The following is a 19,944-nucleotide window of genomic DNA, read 5'->3' on the forward strand; positions in this document are numbered from 1 at the left end:
GTGGGATTTGCTTTGCTTATGCTGGTGTGGGCTGTATCCACCACTTTATGTAGGCTTTTCCATTCCTGGGCATGCAACCAGTTACTATGCACCTACAGTTGCAAGTAAAAATCTGTGAACCCTTTGCAATTCTCTGCTTTTCTGCATTAATTACTCATAAAATGCAGTCTGATCTTCATCTGAGTCGCAATAATAGGCAAACACAATCTCTAAACTAGTAACACACCAACGATTGTGCTTCTTCTCGTCAATACTGAGTACACTATTTAAGCAGTCACAGTCTAGATTCAAAAAAGTTTGTGAACCTCTGGAGTAAAGCCTTCCTCAAAAGCTATTCGGAGTCGTGTGTTCCAGTCAATGAGATGAGATTGGAGGTGTGGGTTGTAGAGGTGACCTGCCCTCTTTTTAAAAAAAAAGCACACAAATTCAGATTACTGAAAGAGCCTGCTGTTAAGAAAGATCTGTTTATGTGTACCATGCCTCGATTAAAACAACTTCCAGAGAACCTTAGAAGAAGAATTGTAGAGATGCATGAAACTGGAAAAGGCTACAAAAGCAATTCTGAAGACCTGAGTGTTCATCAGTCCACATTAAGAGAAATTGTCTACAAATGGAAGAAATTCAGTACCGTTGCTACTCTCCCTAGATGTAGGCATCCTGCAAAGGTCATACTAATGGCACCACGTGAAATGCTGAAGGAGGTGATAAAGAGCCCAATGGTAACAGCAAAAGACCTGCGGAAATCTCTAGAGCTTGCTGAAGTCTCTATAAGAAAAAACACTAAACAAAAATGGTATTTATAGAAGGACACCACAGAAGAAACCATTGCTCTCCAGAAAAAAGATTGCTGCATGTCTCAAGTTTGCAAAAGACCTCCTGGATATTCCACAATGCTTTTGGGACAATGTTCTGTGGACAGATGAGACTAAAGTTGAACTTTTCGGCAGAAATGCACAATGTTATGTTTGGAGGAAAAAGCGCACTGCACACCAACACTAAAACCTCATCCCAACTCTGAAGTATGATGGAAGGAACTTCACGGTTTGGGGTTGCTTTGCTGCCTTAGGGCCTGGACATCTTGGAATGGTTGAGGGAACAATGAATTCAAAATTGTATCAAGGCATTTTACAGGAGAATGTCAGGGTAGCGGTCTATAACCTGAAGCTTAATAGAAATTGGATGATGCAACAAGACAATGATCCGAAACACAAGAGTAAATCAACAACAGGATAGTTCAAAAAGAAGAAAATTCGTGTTTTGGAATGGCCAAGTCAGAGTCTAGACCTTAACCTAATTGAAATGCTGTGGCATGACCTGAAGTGGGCTGTTCATGCAAGGTATCCTTGAAGAACTGAAACAGTTTTGTATGGAGGAACGGTCTAAAATTCCTGCTCACCTTCGTGCAGTCTGATCAGCAGCTACAGGAAACGTATGGTGGAGGTTATTGCTGCTGAAGAAGCTTCGACCAGTTATTAAATACAAGTGTTCACATATTGTTTTTTAGCCTGGACTGTGAATGTTTAAACATTGTGTTCAGTAAAGACATGAAAAGTACAATTGTTTGTGTTATTAGTTTCGGCAGATTATGTTTGTCTATTATTTTGACTCAGATGAAGATCAGCCCACATTTTATGAGTAATTAAAGCAGAAAACCAGGTAATTGCAAAGCGTTCACAAACTTTTATCTTGCAACTGTATATATGTTTGACAAAGTTTTAGGTGACGTGCCAAATCTATGCAAACTTCTAAGAAAGTAAAGGCGCTATTGTGCCTTCTTTGTGCTGGCAATTGTGTGCTGGTCCCAAGTGAGATCCTTTGATACGATAATGCCAAAAAATTTAAAGTTACTGACTTTAAATTTATATAGATACATTTGGGTTATATATAAAGGTCTAGGGTGCCTAATTTTAAATATCGCATTGTACTTATGCCACTTAAAAAAAACGACTTTCATGACATATGTGAGGAATGATCAACCTGATTCTGATGTGTCTCTATTGTGGACTGAGAGTGGGAAGGCAGCAGGGAGACAGGAATCATGGTTGGAAAAAAGGTGAAGGGAGAAGCACTAGAGAAACAATCTGTACTGATCAATTGTTTGGAATCGAATGACCTTGCCTGGTGTCTTAGGGTTAGGAGTGTATGCAGCCAAGCCACCCACCCACCCCTGACGCTCCTCCTCTGCCACCTGTCCCACACTCCTCCTACGGCACCCCAGCCTTGTCATTCCCAACACCCTTTGCTCCAACTAGATTTACAAGCTTGCTCTCCACTCCACATTGACAAATACAATGGTGTGCGAAAGTCTTAGGCACCCTGGTTATATACAGTATATCAGCCTAAGACTTCTGCACAGTATTGAATATGCTGATTTGTTAGAACCTTTTATTCCAGCAACAACAGTGATGTCAACAGCAATCTTAAATACAACATTGGAGCTGAATGTAGCCACACAAAGGTAGATATAAAGCAAGTCAAGCGGCTGGCTAAGCACACAACCTTGTGGTATAACTGTGCTGATGGTGATCGCGGAGGAGGTGTTGCCAATCTGTACTGACTGGGGTGATGAAATCGGGAGTCCAGTTACATAGGGAGGAAAAGCTTCATATTTTTCCGAACTGTTGCAAAAGTTTTATAATGTGTAATACTTTTTTGAATGAATCCATGGAATGAACCAACAAACGTCTTGGTCCATATGTAACACACACTAAATGCTGGAGGATTTCGGCAAGTCAGGCAGCGTCAGGCTGAGACCCTTCTTCAAGATTGAGAAGGAATAATATGCCAGAATAAAAAGGTTGGGGGAGTGGAAGGAGGCTAACGGGAAGGTGATAGGTGAAGCCAGGTAGGTGGGAAAGGTCAAAAGCTATAGAAGAAGGACTTTGATAGGCGAGAAGAGTGGACCATAGGAAAAAAGGAAGGAGGAGGGGACCCAAGGGGCAGTAATAGGTTGGTGAGAAAAGCTGAAAGGTCAGATTGGGGAATAGAGGAAGGGGGGATTTGTTTATTGGAAGGAAAAATTGATATTCTTGCCATCAGGTTGGAGACTACCAAGACAGAATATAGGTTGTTGCTTCTCCACCCTGAGGGTGGCCTCACTTTGGCCAAAGAGGAAGCCATAGACCAGCACGTTGAAATGGGAATTGGGATTAAAATGTTTGGCCACCGGGAAGTCACACTTGTTGTAGATGGTGCAGAGGTGCTCTGGAGAAATCATCTAAAATGTGTACATTAACAAGTTGCTCAAGACCAGAAGGGCCACAATAACCTAATAACACAATAACAGGAGACTACAGATGCCGGATTGATACAAGGTTTTAACTTGAAACGTTGACAATTCACTTTGCACCCACAGATATTGTTTGACCCACTGAGTTCTTCCAGCAGATTGTTAATAATCCAAGCATGTATCAAGTTCATAAAAGTTCTATAAGGCCTTGCATATAGTGCTTTGTGCAGATACCTCATGAGCTTCCTCATGCAGATACCTGACATATTGATTATGGTTCAGAGGTGTTCAGACATAATCCCAAAGGGTTCAAATGCAGTCAGAGGTGAAAGGGGTCATTAGCACTGTGCTGATTGAAGCTTGTTTTTGAAATGCTCTGCTGGGAACCTGGTACACGTCTAGCAAGTCTCCCCCATATCTTGGTGTGGGGGAGAGCTGGTAAGGATCAGTGATGAGTGAGCTGAGAGTGATCAATGCAGCCATTCATTGTTGAGATATTGTGCTCAGGCTGCCCCTGCTGACACAGTAAGTGTGGGGCATTGCTAAGGACTGGTGGCACCTGGTCCATTTTTTTTTTAAAAAACACCATCACAGAAGGGGAGTATTGTAACATCTGATCCTTTTTACACCCACAAAGAAGACCCCTTGTTATTTTGGGTCTGTTGTCAGACTCCTTAGGGAAGAGTTAAGAGTGAAAGAAAAGTTTAGAGCGGGTATGTACCAAATGCAGACCAAACAGACCAGCTCAGTAAGGTACCTTGGTTAGCATGGACAAATTGGGCTGTACCACTCTGATTCCACAAGGTAAGAATATGTGTTGACAGACTGTGTCCCTTATCATTGCCTGTTAGATGAGATTGAAGCTGCCAGTTCCCTTCACGGTCCACCGCAAACCCGAGATTTTTCCATGTTAGTGCATACAGTGATGGTTGCTGGCTACAGAGAGCCTTGTATCTCAGCACTGAGCAGCTGCACTACAATCCCTAACTCACTCATCATCACTCCTCACACACAGTCGCCCCACACCAAACCTGGTTGCAATGCCACCAGCAGAAGCTGGATTATCAGGTCCACAGCACGGCAGTGCAGAGCATCATAGAAAACTGAATTTGTGCCGGGTTCCCTAAACTGCAGCAGATATCCTTCAGGGAATGTCTTTCTTGAAATACAGAGAGATATGCATCGTGAATATTCGGACTGAAGAACCAAGAGCATTATTATAGAATCAGTTCAGTCCGAGGCAGCACAAGAGGGATACTAGTGTAGATGGGATAAAAGATCCCACTCATTTCCCAGCCTATCAACCTGTAAAAGAAATAGTGCTACTGAATACCTTGCTGTAGCTGGAAAGGTGGATGCATAAACATTTCTGCAGCTAAAGACTAACTGCTAGAGTCAAATCTCAACAGTTTTCATTTGCACTCAGTGGCCATTTCATTAGGTATGCCTGAACACCTCATTAATGCACATATCTAATCAGCCAATCATATGTCAGCAACTCAATGCATAAAAGCACGCAGACATGTTCATTTGTTTCAGAGTGGGGAAGAAATATGATCTCAGTGATTTTGACCGTGCCAGATATGCTGGTGATTTGTGTATAGTGTCTCAGAAACTGCTAATCTCCTGGGATTTTCACACACAACAATCTTCAGATTTTACAGAGACTGGTGCAAAAAGCAAAAACCGACCAGCGAGTGGCAATTCTGTGGGCAAAAAACACCTTGTTAATGAGAGAGGTCAGAGGAGAATGGCCAGACTGGTTCAAGATGACAGGAAAGCGACAGAATCTCAAATAACCACATTTTACAACAGTGGTATGCACAAGAGCATCTCTGAATGCATAAAAAGTTGAACCTTGAAGTAGATGGGCTACAGCAGCAGAAGACTGTGAACATAGACTCAGTACTACAGGATGTACCTAATAAAATGGCCACTGAGTGTATTTCTCTTAGTCCTTGCGTAGAAAATTAACCAGTCCATACTGGTTAAATTTCCAGTGTGTGGGAAGTTACTTTTTATAACTACTCAAATTGCTTGTTTATGATACTTAAACGGTGGTGTTCACTCAAGGATATATTTAGAAATTAATTCAAATTAACTTGTCTGAATGTTCAGATTTTTTTCTGATTAACATGCTTCATGTTCAGTACAAATTCTAACCAACTTGTCATCTCTTATAGCGGTGCCGATGATCTGCTGCCCATCTTGTCGTACGTGGTGCTGAAGAGTAACTTAATGCAGCTTGTATCAGAGTGTGCAGCATTGGAAGAATTTATTCATGAAGGGTAGGTCCAGGTTGAGGAACTACAATAATGTTTTTAAAAACTTGTTTTTAAAAAATCCAATATGTTTGAGCAAAATATTACAGCTGCTCTTTCTCAATTACAAACAACACGGAGTGTGGTTTTTCACATCCCTACATTCAGCCCATCCAACTCCAGTAATATATTAGTTTGTGGGAATCGTATCTGGTCACTGGCCCCTGTAGCTGAAATCCATATCTAACAGATTAAGATCTGGGTGCCATGGTGGTACAGTGGTTAGCGTGATGCCATTACAGCTTGGGGCATTCTGTTCAGTTCTGGCACCATCTGTAAGGAGTTTGTATGTTCTCCACAGAACTGCATGTGTTTCCTCTGGGTGCTCGTTGTTCATTGTAAATTGTCCTATGATTAGGCTCATGTTAAATAGATGGATTGCTGGGCAGGGTGGCTCATTAGACAGGAATGCCATGCGGTATCTCTAAATAATTTTTTTAAAATAAGATGGGTAGCAGAATTTTGGATAAACTGAGATTTAATGTGAGTGTAAGATGGAAAACCTTGGAATTACTGAGCCTGGATATACAGGGTGTTTCCCATTCAAAGATTAAGGCAGGAACAAAGATATCTGAGAAATGGCTTATTAGTTTGCAGGTAATGTTCATTATTTTCAAGTTTTGAAGTCCAGTTCCCAAGTTATGCAAACATGCTAGATGGCAATGCTTTCTACGCTATAAGATTTAGTCTGCTTCAAGCTCTGCAAATTCCTGTTAGAGTGAAGTCAATGCTGGTAGGATAGGGAATTCTGGATGATAAGGATTATTGCATAGTTGTGGGTCAGCTGGAATCAAGTGAATATCTGGAGGAGGATAAGGGATGTAGATGTGCACTTGAAGGAAAATGGGAGGGCAAAAAGTGGGCATGAGATAACTTTGGCAGAGAATCGTAATGAAAACCTAGAGATCTTATAAGTATTTTAAGGGGAAAAGAGTAATTAGAGAGCGAATAGGGGCCACAATGGGACACCTTTGTGTGGAGCTGTAGGAGTTGAGCAAGGTCCTTGATAAATATTCTCCTCTTTCATTATGTAAAAAAAACATGAAAGACATCAGAACCAGGGGAAGTAAGTAGGGAGAACTTGAGGATACTCCACCTTATAGTAGAGGAGGTGCTGGATATGTGAGGGTGGACAAATTTCCAGGACCTGACCAGGTGAGGTAACAATAGACTGGAGGGTAGTGAATTTTATACCTTTACTTAAGAAGGGTGGCAAAAAGAAACCTGGGAGTTATAGGCCAGTAAGTTTAATATCTTTAGTAGTTAAGTTATTAGTGAGGATTCCAAGGGATAAGATGTGTATATATATCTGGAAAGACAGGGGTTAATTAGGTGTTGCCAGCATTGGGCTTAGTACCTGATTCGAGTTTTTTGTTGAGGAGAAGGAACTTGACAAGGGCACAGCAATAGACATGGTTTATATGGACTTAAGTAAGGCTTTTGATGGGCCTTAGTAAGCTGCTCTAGAAGGTTAGATCGCATGGAATCCAGGGAAAGCTGGTATTCTGTTAAGTACCAGAAGAAACCCTGAGATCAGAGAAGTTGTTTCCGGTGTGCGTTATTTCAATCGGCCTTTTTTTTAAAATATGTTTCTCCACATGCCAAAAATGCTAGCAAGGCCAGTTAGTGATAACAATATTCACTTGTGGTCTGAAAGTTTTGTTACAGCCATCTACGCAATCACAACCATAACTTTATGAAGGCTGACCAAGAAAAGGCTTGCTAAGCATTTTGTCCATCTCAGAGTCATAGAGTACTACAGTACAAAAACAGGCCCTTCAGCCTTAGGTCTTGCTGACCTGATCTTCTGCAAGTCCCAGCTAACTGCACCCAGACCATAACCTTCCATACCTTTCTCAGCTTTGTACATATACAAACTTTTCTTAAATGTTACAAGTGACCTTGCATCTACTACTTCTGCCAGCAGCTTGTTCCATAGTCACTTCACCCTCTGAGTGAAGAAATTCCCCCTCAGATTCCCCTTAAATATTTCATCTTTCACCATAAACCTATGAGCTCTAGTTCTAGTCTCACCCAACCTAAGGGAAAAAAGCCTGCGTACATTCACCCTATCCATACCTTCATAATTTTGTATCCCTCTATAAGATCTCCCCTCACATTCCTGCGCTCCAGTGAATAAAGTCCTAACCTATTCAACCTTTTCTTATAACTCTGGTCCTCAAGTCGCAGCAACATCCTTGTAAGATCTCTGTGCATTCTTTTAAACTTACTTCTTGCAAACAGCTGACCAGAACTGTTCACAATAGTAACTTTGAGTAACATTACAGTTATAATCATATTCATTTCACTCAATCTGTATTGCTGGTCTATTTTTAATCAAATTACATAATGAACTGGTTACAAATCTTCTCCATATGTCAGGTATTTTTGCTTTCCTTGTCCAAGATAGTTCTTGGCTGCCTTATTTCATTCTCTTACAGAGTCCAGTTTTGTTTACAGATTAATGAGTTGCATGTTTCTTTATTTCATCCCTGGGTGTTCTAACCATTAAGAGAGGGCAAATTCCTGATAACCCTTGTTCAGTGCTCAGCAATATACTGTAAACCATGAGTCATTACTTGCTTATCCTTTACACTCAATGGACACTTTATTAAGAACACTTATGCTTGCTTGTTGATGCAAATATCTAATCAGCCAATCATGTGGCAGCAACTCAGTGCATAAAAGCATGCAGACATGGTCAAGAGGTTCAGTTGTTCTTCAGCCCAAACATCAGAATCAGAAAGAAATGTGATCTAAGTGAATTTGATCATGGAATGATTGTTGCTGCCAGACAGGATGGTTTGAGTATCTCAGAAACTGCCGATCTCCTGCGATTTTCACACACGACAGTCTCTAGAGTTTATAGAGACTACTGTGAAAAACAAAAAAAAAATCCAGTGAGCGGCAGTTCTGTGGGCTAAAATGCCTTGTTAATAAGGGGATTTCAAAGAGAATCTCCAGATGCGTTCAAGCTGACAGGAAGGCCCCAGTAACTCAAATAACCACGTGTTACAACAGCGATTGCAGAACAGCATCTCTGAATGCCCAACACATTGAAGTGGATGGGCTACAGCAGCAGAAGACTATGAACATATTAGAAGACTATTTTATTAGTTACAGGAGGTACCTAAAGTCACCACTGAGTGTATATCTTTCATATAACCATCAAAGCATTGTTAATTAGCATGCAGCTGCCTTCCATTTCGTGACCATTTCTTTAAAAAATACTTTCATGAATACATTTTTTCATTCAATATCACTATCAAATGGTAATTGCCAAATACTTCTGTGCAAAAGTAATTGAAATATTCCAGTATGCAAATATTTTAATTAAAGCTGTTTGCCGTGGTGCCTAATTTTATATTGGAATTACTTTAGAACTCTTATATTGTGCTTTTAATCCTAAAATATATCAGGTATCTCATCTCACATTGGCACAATGTCCGAAACTAGGTGTTAGTTTTATGAGTATTTTTGCATGAATTCTGTTACAGAAGCTTCATTTTTGTGCTGTACGTGCAAGTCTTTTAAAGATAAAAAACATGGAGGTAGTAAGGTTGATTGTTTGGTCCAGTATTATCAAATGTTAAATGGTTATATGGAAACTGCAGATATAATATTTATTTAATAGATTCAATCAACCAGTTGTATCCTGCCCTTACTAAAGGAGTACACTCAAGAAGGCCCTGTAGACCAATCCTCATTTCCATCTTACCTTATTATAATTCAAAGGCATTTTTGTTCCCTCAGCTCTGGTTGAAATGATACATGTTTTAAAGCAACAGTGATAGACATTCGTAGAGAGTGATTAAAGATAAATAACATTCCATCTTCAAAGTGTACAAAAAATGCACAGCTAGCCGACGGTGAAAGATTAGGAAAGAGCTCGGGGCCACGCATCCAAGATAAGAACTAGTCAAGTTATAGTGGCGTGAGGCTAAGTTTTCTTACTCTGATGATAGTAAATCTTTGGATTCATCTATTTCCAGTTTGCTGCACAATCTCAGTTGCTGAATACATTTGAGTCCAAGTCTGGTACTAAAGGAAATTGAAATGAGGCAAGAAAGTGGAGGAGATACAGGATAAGCCATAATCATATCTCACAGTGGTACTATTTCATGGGAACAAATGGCCTGCTTCTCCAGTTCCTTTCTATTCCTTAGCTTCTTTTGAACAAAGTTTTGATCGGTTGTCTTTTATGGAGGGAGAGGGAAGTAAAAAGGATGAGGACAAGTATAAAATATGAAATGCTGGAACCATGTACAGTAACAAATGGATAATCACCAATAATTTACCCCCTAACACTAGAGCAGTTACAGTACAGTACTACACAAAAAGGCTTGGCACATACATATAGCTAAGACTTTTGCCCGTTACTGTAGTAATTTTACGTATTGTACTTTGCTGCTGCCGCAGTTAAAAAGAACAAATTTCATGACAGCTGTGAGTGATGATCAACCCGATTCTGATATGTGTCTCTATTGTGGACTGAGAGTGGGAAGGGGGAAGGGAGAGGAGCGTCATGGTTCAGAAAAGGAGAAGGAGCGAGAAGCACCAGAGAGGCAAACTGTAATGGTCAATAAACCAATTCTCTGGAATCAAATAACCTTGCCTGGCATCTCAGAGCTGGTTGTGTCTGTACCCACCCCCCTCACCGTCCCTGTCACTCGTTCTCTGTCAGCTATCCCGCACTCCTCCCGTGGCTCTCCCTCCTCACCTTTCCCAGCATCCTTTGCTCCCGCCAAATTTTCAAACTCACTCTTTGCTCCACGTTGGCAAATACAGTACTGTGCAAAAGTCTTAGCTATATATAAGTGCCTAAGAGTTTTGCACAGTACTGTATGTGGACCGGAGAAGAATGTAAAGCCAACATGTTCTACGCCCATGGAACAACTAAAGATGAAGGGTACTAACCTTTTAGAGGATACATATTCAGTGTAGGTTAGCAAGAACAGGAGTGAATGTAATTAGTACAAGACAGGTTGTGTACAACAGGATTTAGATTCCTCTTGGAAGAAGTAGCTGTGATTGTGCTGGAGTAGTGCAGAAGAGATTGTCAAGATTTGCTTGATTGTCTGGGATGCTGGCAGGATTAGTTATGAGGAGAGATTGGATGAGCTGAGTTTGTTTTACTGGAAATGAAGGAAGCTAAGGTTTGACCCAATTAAAGATTGTGAGAGGCATAAATACAGTGGCTTGCAAAACTTTGAGCACCCCTGGTCAAAATTTCTGTTACTGTGAATCATTAAGTAGATGAACTGATCTCCAAAAGTCATAAAATTAAAGATGAAACATTCTTTTCAACATATTATTTTTGTTTTGTACAGTTTTAGAGTGGGAAAAAAAAGGAAAGGAGCACCATGCAAAAGTTTGGGCACCCCAACAGATTTGAGCTCTCAGATCACTTTTACCAAGGTCTCAGACCTTAATTAGCTTGTTAGGGCAATGGCTTGTTCACAGTCATCATTAAGAAAGGCCGGGTGATGCAAATTTTAAAGCTTTAAAAATACCCTGACTCCTCAAACCTTGTCCCAAAAATCAACAGCCATGGACTCTTCTAAGCAGCTGCCTAGCACTCTCAAAATTAAAATAAATGATGCCTACAAAGCAGGAGAAGTCTATAAGAAGATCGCAAAGCGTTTTCAGGTAGCCGTCTCCTCAGTTTGTAATGTAATTAAGAAATGGCAGTTAACAGGAATGGTGGAGGTCAAGTTGAGGTCTAGAAGACCAAGAAAACTTTCTGAGAGAACTGCTCTTAGGATTGCTAGAAAGGCAAATCAAAACCCCCGTTTGACTGCAAAAGATCTTCAGGAAGATTTAGCAGACTCTGGAGTGGTGGTGCACTGTTCTACTGTGCAGCGACACCTGCACAAATATGACCTTCATGGAAGAGTCATCAGAAGAAAACCTTTCCTGCGTCCTCACCACAAAATTCAGCGTCAGAAGTTTGCAAAGGAACACATAAACAAGCCTGATGCATTTTGGAAACAAGTCCTGTGGACTGATGAAGTTAAAATAGAACTTTTTGGCTGCAATGAGCAAAGGTATGTTTGGAGAAAAAAGGGTGCAGAGTTTCATGAACATCTTTCCAACTGTTAAGCACGGGGGTGGATTGATCATGCTTTTGGCTTGTGTTGTAGCCAGTGGCACGGGGAAAATTTCACTTGTGAAAGAAGATTGAATTCAACTAAATACCAGCAAATTCTGGAAGCAAACATCACACCATCTGTAAAAAAAAGCTGAAGATGAAAACAGGATGGCTTCTACAACAGGATAATGAACCTAAACACACCTCAAAATCCACAATGGACTACCTCAAGAGGCACAAGCTGAAGGTTTTGCCATGGCCCTCACATTCTCCTGACCTAAACATCATTGAAAATGTGTGGATAGACCTCAAAAGAGCAGTGCATGCAAGACGGCCCAAGAATCTCTCAGAACTAGAAGCCTTTTGCAAGGAAGGATGGGTGAAAATCCCCCAAACAAGAATTTAGAGACTCTTAGCTGGCTACAGAAAGCGTTTACAAGCTGTGATACTTGCCAAAGGGGGTGTTACTAAGTACTGACCATGCAGGATGCCCTTTTTTTTGTTATTTTGAAACTGTAAAAGATTGAAATAAAAAAGTAATCATGCTTAAAATGTTAAAGAAATGTGTTATCTTTAACTCATCTTATACTGGCTTAGCTATTCACAGTAACAGAAATTTTGACCAGGGGTGCCCAAACAAAGCTTAGGTGGTCAAAATCTTTCTCTTGTGGCAAGGCAACCAAAAGCAACACTAGTTATAACGTGAGAGGTAGTTAAAAGGAGGTCTTCAGGGATTTTTTTGTTACCAGGCTCAGAGAAGTTGAAATCTGGAATATGCTGCTTTAGGAGATGGTGGAGTGGATGCACTCACTATGTTGAGAAGCGTTTAGACACTTAACTATCCAAGGTGTAGAAGGATACAGTCCTAATGCAAACAAATGGGATAAATGTAAATGGTCAGTATTGGACGTGTTGGGCCAAAGAGCCTGTGTTCCTACTGTACAACTCTGTGACTCTGTGGAAGGAACCTGTGCTCCTTATACTATTGATGTAAGTGTTGGAGTGAGAATTTTCTATACCTGACGAAATTGTGATTGACAAATGTCAGCCTGTGCTGTGCGGAACCAAAGTATACTTAATTGGTTTGTAAAATATTGAAAAAGGCATTGTATTATTCTACTGCCGTCAACAGGAAAGACTACATTGCCATTTGTAGACTTTCTTATCTGGCCAGGGATCCTCAGGGTTTACTCCCGAAGCCTTCCCTATGAGTGGGTATAGCTGCAAGGCTGTGGAAGTTTGAGATCAGAGTTTTCCTTCTAGATGAGCTGCCAGCCACAGCTGATGAGCCCCGTCTACCTGAAGTAATTGGTTGTATGCTGCTTTTGCCCCTTCTTCTGTCAGTAGAAACAGTTTCACTGGGCTTAATAGCTAAGTCACACATGAAAGCCAGCAGCTGGATTTGGTTGTCAGAGGCTATTTGAGACACATGCCATTGGGAGCATTTAATAGGCAGTGGGAGCTCCTGGGACAACTATTGAACAAAACCTAAACAAGAAAATAGCTGCGATTCCCTTGCTTCTTTGAGACACTATGCAGCTTAATTGGAACAGGAGACTGTTGCCAAGCAGTTTCTAGCTACCATCAGTCGCATGCACTGGTTTGGATATTAGAAACTGCACCTTGCTTAGAGTGAACAGTTTTTAAATTGTGTCAGTTATCCATTTGGACAAAAAGATGCCAATTCAAAAGCAGTGATTTTTGCCAGGAAATGTATTGTCGGATTACTGTGCTACTTTATGCAGGAAGGCAATAAAGGCAGTCCATTATCTGCACTAGGTGCCTGCACTAATTTTGCTCATTTACAGTAAATCCAATGCACCAATTCTTCAGCGCACTGGGTCAGTGGCAGGACTGACAGTAGGGTAGCTGCATTGCCTCGGTTGTGGTGAGGACTAAGCTGGAGGCAAAAAATGAGAATGAAGGGGGTCATTTCTGGTTGGCTGCCAGTGACTAGTGGTGTTCTCCAGGGGTCGGTGTTAGGACCACTTCTTTTCACGTTATATTTCATTGATGGAATCAATGGCTTTGTGGCAAAGTTTGCAAACAATGTTTTCTATGTGGCAGTAAGTTTTCAATCCTCATTTACCTTGGGCTCCTGATCTATGCACCAGCCTCTTTACCTTGTCAAATGGCTTTTGGAAATCTAAACCTACATCATCTACAAATCTCCTTCTATCTTCTAACCTATATATAACATTTTCAAAGAATTTAAGCAGCTTATCAAATATGATTTCATAATGTTATCTCAGTTTGATTATGTTCAACCTTCCTAAAATAGTTATTTCCTCTTTGGTTATTGATTCTGTCATTCACATTCACATTTGCTGTTTTTCAATCTTTTTGTGCACTCCCAAAATTTTGTATGTTTTGAAATATTTCAACCAATGGATCTACTATTTTTACCATCACTTCCTTTAAAATTGTTGGGTACAGGCCATCGGGTGCTAGTATCTGCTTTGATTAGCCTGTAAGTTTTATAATACTTTATCCTTTGTGATAGGAACATTTACAACTTCCACCCTGTTAATTGAAATGAGCCTATTCAGAATTCAAAATTGCTTAATATCATTTCTAGTACACGTGTAAAGGAGAACAAAATAATTATTACTCTGCATCTAATACAAAAAATACATAATAAGATTAAAAAGCACAATAAATATAAATATATAAGATAGCTTATATACATAGATTAATTGTATGTCCATAAAGTGACACTAGGCACAGGAGTGTCTGTACATAAGGTGATTCTGACAGGAAATTATAAAGTAGTGTTGGTGGGGTGAGTTGGTGGGTGGAGGTGTTGATGTGGGGAAATAGCTGTTTTTGAGTCTGGTGGTCTTGGTGTGGATGAAGCATAGCCTCCTCCCTATGGAAGTGAGACAAACAATTTATGAGCAGGGTGGGTGGGTTCCTTCGCAATGTTACTGGCCCTTTTCTGGCACCTTTCTGCATACATGTCCTTTATGGTGGGTAGGATGGTGCCAGTGATGCATTGGGCAGTTTTGTACCATGCAATGATGCAGCATGTTAGGATTGTTGGATTGTGATGTTTGTGATCTAAGGTTCCTTTAGAAGTCACTGAGGAAACAGGAGCAGAATCTAGTAGCAGAAGGCTTAAAGATTTTAAAAAACGACAAAGATGCTAAAAAGATTAAGATACCACTGCTTTGTGTTAGCTATTTATACCACAGAGATGAGAACAAATTCCATTCACATTGTAGATAAGAGTTAACCAATGAGAAAGCACTTATTCAAATAATTCAGAACAAAGAAGCTTCCAGAGCTTTCCAGAATTATACTTTGTGTAGCCACCTTAGGCACATTAAACTTGTATGCATGTAACAAGCAGATAATTGTTAAACTGTAAAGGAAATAACAATTGAACAGTATAATCTAAGAATTAAGCAGTCAGATCTATCAGGATGCTCTTTGCTGCATATCCATAGAATGATATGAGTATAGATGTGCATTTTTCAGCTCCTCTCAACCTCATCAGAAAGTAGAGGCATTGGTGGTATTTCCTGATTGTGTAGAATATGTTCTGAGACCATAAAGAGTGTGTGCAAGATTTGCACTCCCAGGACTTTGAAAGTGCTCACAGTTTCCACCCCTGTGCCACCAATGTAAAGAGGGGTATGAGTGATACAAGTTCTCCTGATGTTGCTAACCATGTCTTTTGTTGACATTGAGGAAGAGATTATTTGCCTTGAGCTCTTCCACTCCTCTCTGTAGGCCATCTCATTGTTTTACTGGATATAAGACTTAAAACATTTTCTGAAGAAATTTTGCATAAAGATATCTGACATGTTAAGTTATGGATTTTGTATTTTATGATTCTAACTAAGCAATTTTGAGTTTAAACTGGACTGTTTCAAAGCATCGATAAATTTTGCTGTCTAATATGTAATACAGCATTGACCCAATTTTCTTTATTTTCCAGATAAATAAATCTGCATTTAAACTTGTTTTTGTTCAGCATTGAAAAGCCTTCAGTATTTATACATGTCTAGTAATTACTTTTCATGTAGAATTTTACAGTATATATCTCATTATGTTATTCCCAGATGGACTGCTCCTAGCTTCAGGTTGTGAGTTCCTAACTAACGCGTGACAGTCACCACAGTAAAGTAGGGCAGAGTTTGCCCTCGGGGACTGTCTAGCGCCAAGTTCATATCACACGGCAACCGAATTCTTGAGCACAGCTAGCACCTTAATCACTGTCAGTTTTGAGAGGAAATACTTCTTCAAAAGATTAATGAAGAAAGATTTCTTTTGTGAACATTGTTCAATTCCGATTGATCTTTCTAATTAATTACACTTGAAGTTCCTTTATGTTGTACCCAAAGTTTGCCATCTTGGTGAGACATGTAATTGTGTGCAATATTACCACATGGGACCTACACAAAGTTCAAGTCAGTATGCATATTCACATATCTTAATAGATTCTTGCTGATTTGGCACTTTCCAGAAGTGAGTAAATGTAATTAAAAATAAGCAAAAGCTCTCCCAGCTCGTTAGATTCTTCGTGAACGCTTATTTGGAGGGAGCATTAGTAAGCAGAGTTTTCCAGGAGAAAGGAAGAATTCGATTCAAGCCAGAGTCCTCTTATTTAGACCTTCAATTGTTGCAGCGGAATTAAAATATTGAAGGAGATCAGAATATAGTATCGTGTGTGGTTGTCCTGTAGGAAGAGTAATTATTTCAATGTATAAGTAGTTATAAAATTGTAATGAAAAGTAATTAACAAGCATCAAAGAAGAGTGTATTTGATAAAATACTGCAGGGGCTCTAATATGAGACTGAAGCGTAGCTGATCCATAAATTTAACTGTGTTGCATTTGAATGTACATAACTCTTGATTGCACTCTTGATTTCTAACACAATTTGACGAAATCTAATGCAAATTATTTTTCTTTTTTAGCTATTTAATTGGTGAAGAAGGGTACTGCTTGACATCCATGCAGAGTGCTCTCTCATACGTGGAATCTTTATCCAAAGCTTGAATCTTGTCTTTTTCATCCATACATTTGCTGAGAATGGCTTGTTACAAAAATATTTACTAAAAGACAGTTTTTGTATTAAATTCTCTGGTTGAATGTAGTTTTCAATAGATATATAAAATATTTCAATATTTAGGACTAACAATTTGAAGCTGTCCAGAATATTCTTCTTATAAAATGTGACTTGTTGAGGGTAATAATAAAAGACTGCACAAAGGTAAAGTAGAAGATTTAATCTTCCATATTAATGCTGGAGAGGACCACAGCCTAAAAGGCATTAGAGCTGGACAAGTTCACACTCTCTCCTTCAATACAGATACCGCATTTTCTGTGGAATAATTTGGATGCTATATATTTTTCCTCCTTGTATCCTAATATATTTCAACCAAATCAGTAGGACTTTGTTCAGTTAATATTGGTTTAAGTTTTAAATCAATAGATTTTCATATGTTGTATTTAATGTTTATTTAAAAGAAACACAATAGGAGTTTTTAATGCTGCTGTACAAATCTTTTAGTGAAAACCTAAGAATGAAAAGATTCACCAGGGTCACAAAGCTTTGAAATTTTGTTCCTATAAATAACAAATATTCTAAAGTTTCTGATTACTTTTTAAATATTATTTTTATTGTATATTTTTCTGTGCATTTGTACATGTGTAAATTCCAAGGTAAGATATAGGTTATTGCCAGTGAGGAAGTAATTTATTGTTATTCTGCTGGAAAGAAAAGAGGCCTTTTTGGGGGTGAAGGTAGGAGAAGAGGAGAGATATTTGTTAAATATCATTGAGTGTGTTTGTGCATTATTATGCCAAAAATTAGACATGCTTATGGAGATGGGTTTAAGATTGCGCTGGTGATACCCAGCCACTACTTACAGGCAGCAAAAAACAAAAGAAAGGAAGCTACTAAAAATCTTATTAACAAATCTTTATTAATAATGATCAATGCTAACAATGCAGAGATGAGCAGTAGTGATGGTGCAGGCGAATCCTGGTCATGGCAAGCAGAGTCAAGACGTTCCCAAGAGCAAGGAAAGTCCCGATGTCTGATCGATTTAAACACCAGGCTGAACTGGAAAGGTCAGGTACAGACTCCAGAGCAGTCTGAGAGCTAGGAGTGGCCTGTTGTTTGGATGATTTAAGCACTGGGCCAGATTGAAAAGGTCAGGGTGTCAGGGCTGGAGGCGAGGGATGGGCCAGTGCTGCTAACTGCTCCATGACGCTTGCTCAGCTCTGCACAGTGAGGCCTGTCTTCGCGTCTATGGTTTTGCAATGTTTACTCAGCTTTGGAATGAACTGTGCCTGTTGCCTGCAGCAGCTGCAGTGACGCCTGGCTTCGTGTCTTTCGTAAAACTCCAGTTCTGAAGCTATTTGTCTGCTTTTGTTGTTAGCGAGATTTGTTTTTTCTCTCTGCGCATTGGATGTTTGACAGTTTTGGTGGGTTCTTTTGAGGTTTCTTTGTTTTGTGCCGGCCTGTAAGGAGACAAATCAATCTCAAGGTTATATGGCGCATACATGCTTTGATAATAAATTTACTTTGAACCTTGTAAAGTAGACAAAAATTACAGTAAACACAAGAAATTCTGCAGATGCTGGAAATCCAAAGTAACATACACAAAATGCTACAGAAATGAACAAACAGTTGACATTTCAGACCGAAATTCTTCTTCAGGACTGGAAAGCAAAGGGGGAAGACGCCAGAATGAAAAGGTAGGAGGAGGGGAAGGAGGATAGCTAGAAGGTAATAGGTGAAGCCAGGTGGGTGGAAAGGGTCAAAGGCTAAGGGCTAGAGAGGAAGAAATCTAATAGGAGAGTGGACAATGAGAGAAAGGGAAGGAGGAGGGGTACGGGGGGGGGGGGAGGTGATAGACAGCAAAGAAGAATTAAGAGGCTAGAGTGGGGAATAGAATAAAAGAAAAGAGGGAGGGAATTTTTTTAACCAGAAGGAGAAACATACCATCAGGTTGGAGGCTACCCAGACAGAATATAAGGTGATGCTCCTGTATCCTCTGCTGATGTTATAGGTGTTCTGTGCTTACAGTAACTGGCATAATATGCTGTATGAAGTAACTACTTGACGGCTGGCCACTTCTCCATTCAGATTGTACAAGTGTGAGATGTCAAAATGAAATACACCATTATTTACACAATCTCACATTTAGAAAATCAGAAGACTAATGTTGGGTGCATATTTTTTGTATCATATTTGTGAAAGAAACGTAGCTGGTTAATTAAGCCGAGCATTAAGGAATTGAGGGAAATCTGAATAGTTTTGATAACTGAAAAAATTGATGTGACCCTAATGAATCGTGAAGTGGGCTACTGGGCTAAATGGCTTCCTCTTTCTCCTCTTGTTTATAGTAACACACACAAAATGCTACAGGAACTAAGCAGGTCAGGCAACATCTAAGGAAAAGAATAAAGACTCCTTATTCCCTTCCGTAGATGCTGCCTGGCCTGCCGAGTGCCTCTGACAGTTTGTGTCACTCTGGATTTCCAGTATCTGCAAAAGTCTTGTATTTATGATTTGCTGATCCTGATTATGCTTTTTTGTCCAGCATTACAGGATACAGCAGAAAAAAGGCTACTGTTCTTTTTGCACTCCTTAGTCTTCATTGACCACAACCTTTTATTCAAATTCAGTATCCTTTTGATTGTGTGAAAAGGTTGGAATAATATTTTAATTTTTTTCTATGTGTTTATATAATTAGCTATAAAGACCAGAGGATGTTAACTATTGCATTAAAGCCTCAAGTTTGATTCACTAAATACACTAGTTTTAGGTAAAATAGAGAGAGGTTATTTAGAGATCTGTAAATGAGCTGCCATGTGCAATTGAAGTAAAATATTTCCTAAAGGGCTTTGTGTAAAAGAAAAATGCAGGTTAGATTGTTTCAGTTTTGAGTTGCTGGTGTAGCAGACAGATTTTTGACTAGTGATTCAGTGATTACACAGTTCCAGCAACCAGGATTCAATCATGATTTCAGCTGCTGTCTGTGTGCAGTTGCACAATCTTCTTGTCCTATATAGACTTCCCTGGCTGCTCTGGTTTCTGCCCACATTCACACTAGAAAGTTAATTGGCTCCTGTTAATTACCTCAATGTAAAAGTAAATGGTAAAAGAACCTCGCCATGGTATGGGGGAAATTGCAGATGTGAATTTTACAAATAAAATCTTGCCTCAATTATATTAAACAGGTTTTAAAAAAAACAAATTAACATTCTTCAGAGAAGGAAATTTAACATTTTAACCTGATATCAACTCAAAACATCAATTCTTTTCCTCACATGGATGCTGCT

At 39.6% G+C, this 19,944-nt stretch overlaps 1 protein-coding gene across 1 annotated transcript in view; it reads left to right on the top strand.

Annotated features, from left to right (window-relative positions):
* vps9d1 (VPS9 domain containing 1) overlaps positions 1–17,240 on the top strand; it is a 76,444-nt gene extending 59,204 nt beyond the window's left edge. Inside the window, exons 14-15 of the mRNA XM_073070294.1 lie at positions 5,413–5,517; positions 16,566–17,240. Of these exons, the coding sequence (XP_072926395.1) occupies positions 5,413–5,517; positions 16,566–16,647 (187 nt within the window). The 3' untranslated portion in view covers positions 16,648–17,240. The remainder of the gene's footprint in view (positions 1–5,412; positions 5,518–16,565) is intronic.
* The last annotated feature ends 2,704 nt before the right edge of the window (positions 17,241–19,944 follow it).

The sequence above is a fragment of the Hemitrygon akajei genome, chromosome 17 (assembly GCF_048418815.1).
Source record: "Hemitrygon akajei chromosome 17, sHemAka1.3, whole genome shotgun sequence".
Lineage (NCBI taxonomy): Eukaryota > Metazoa > Chordata > Chondrichthyes > Myliobatiformes > Dasyatidae > Hemitrygon > Hemitrygon akajei.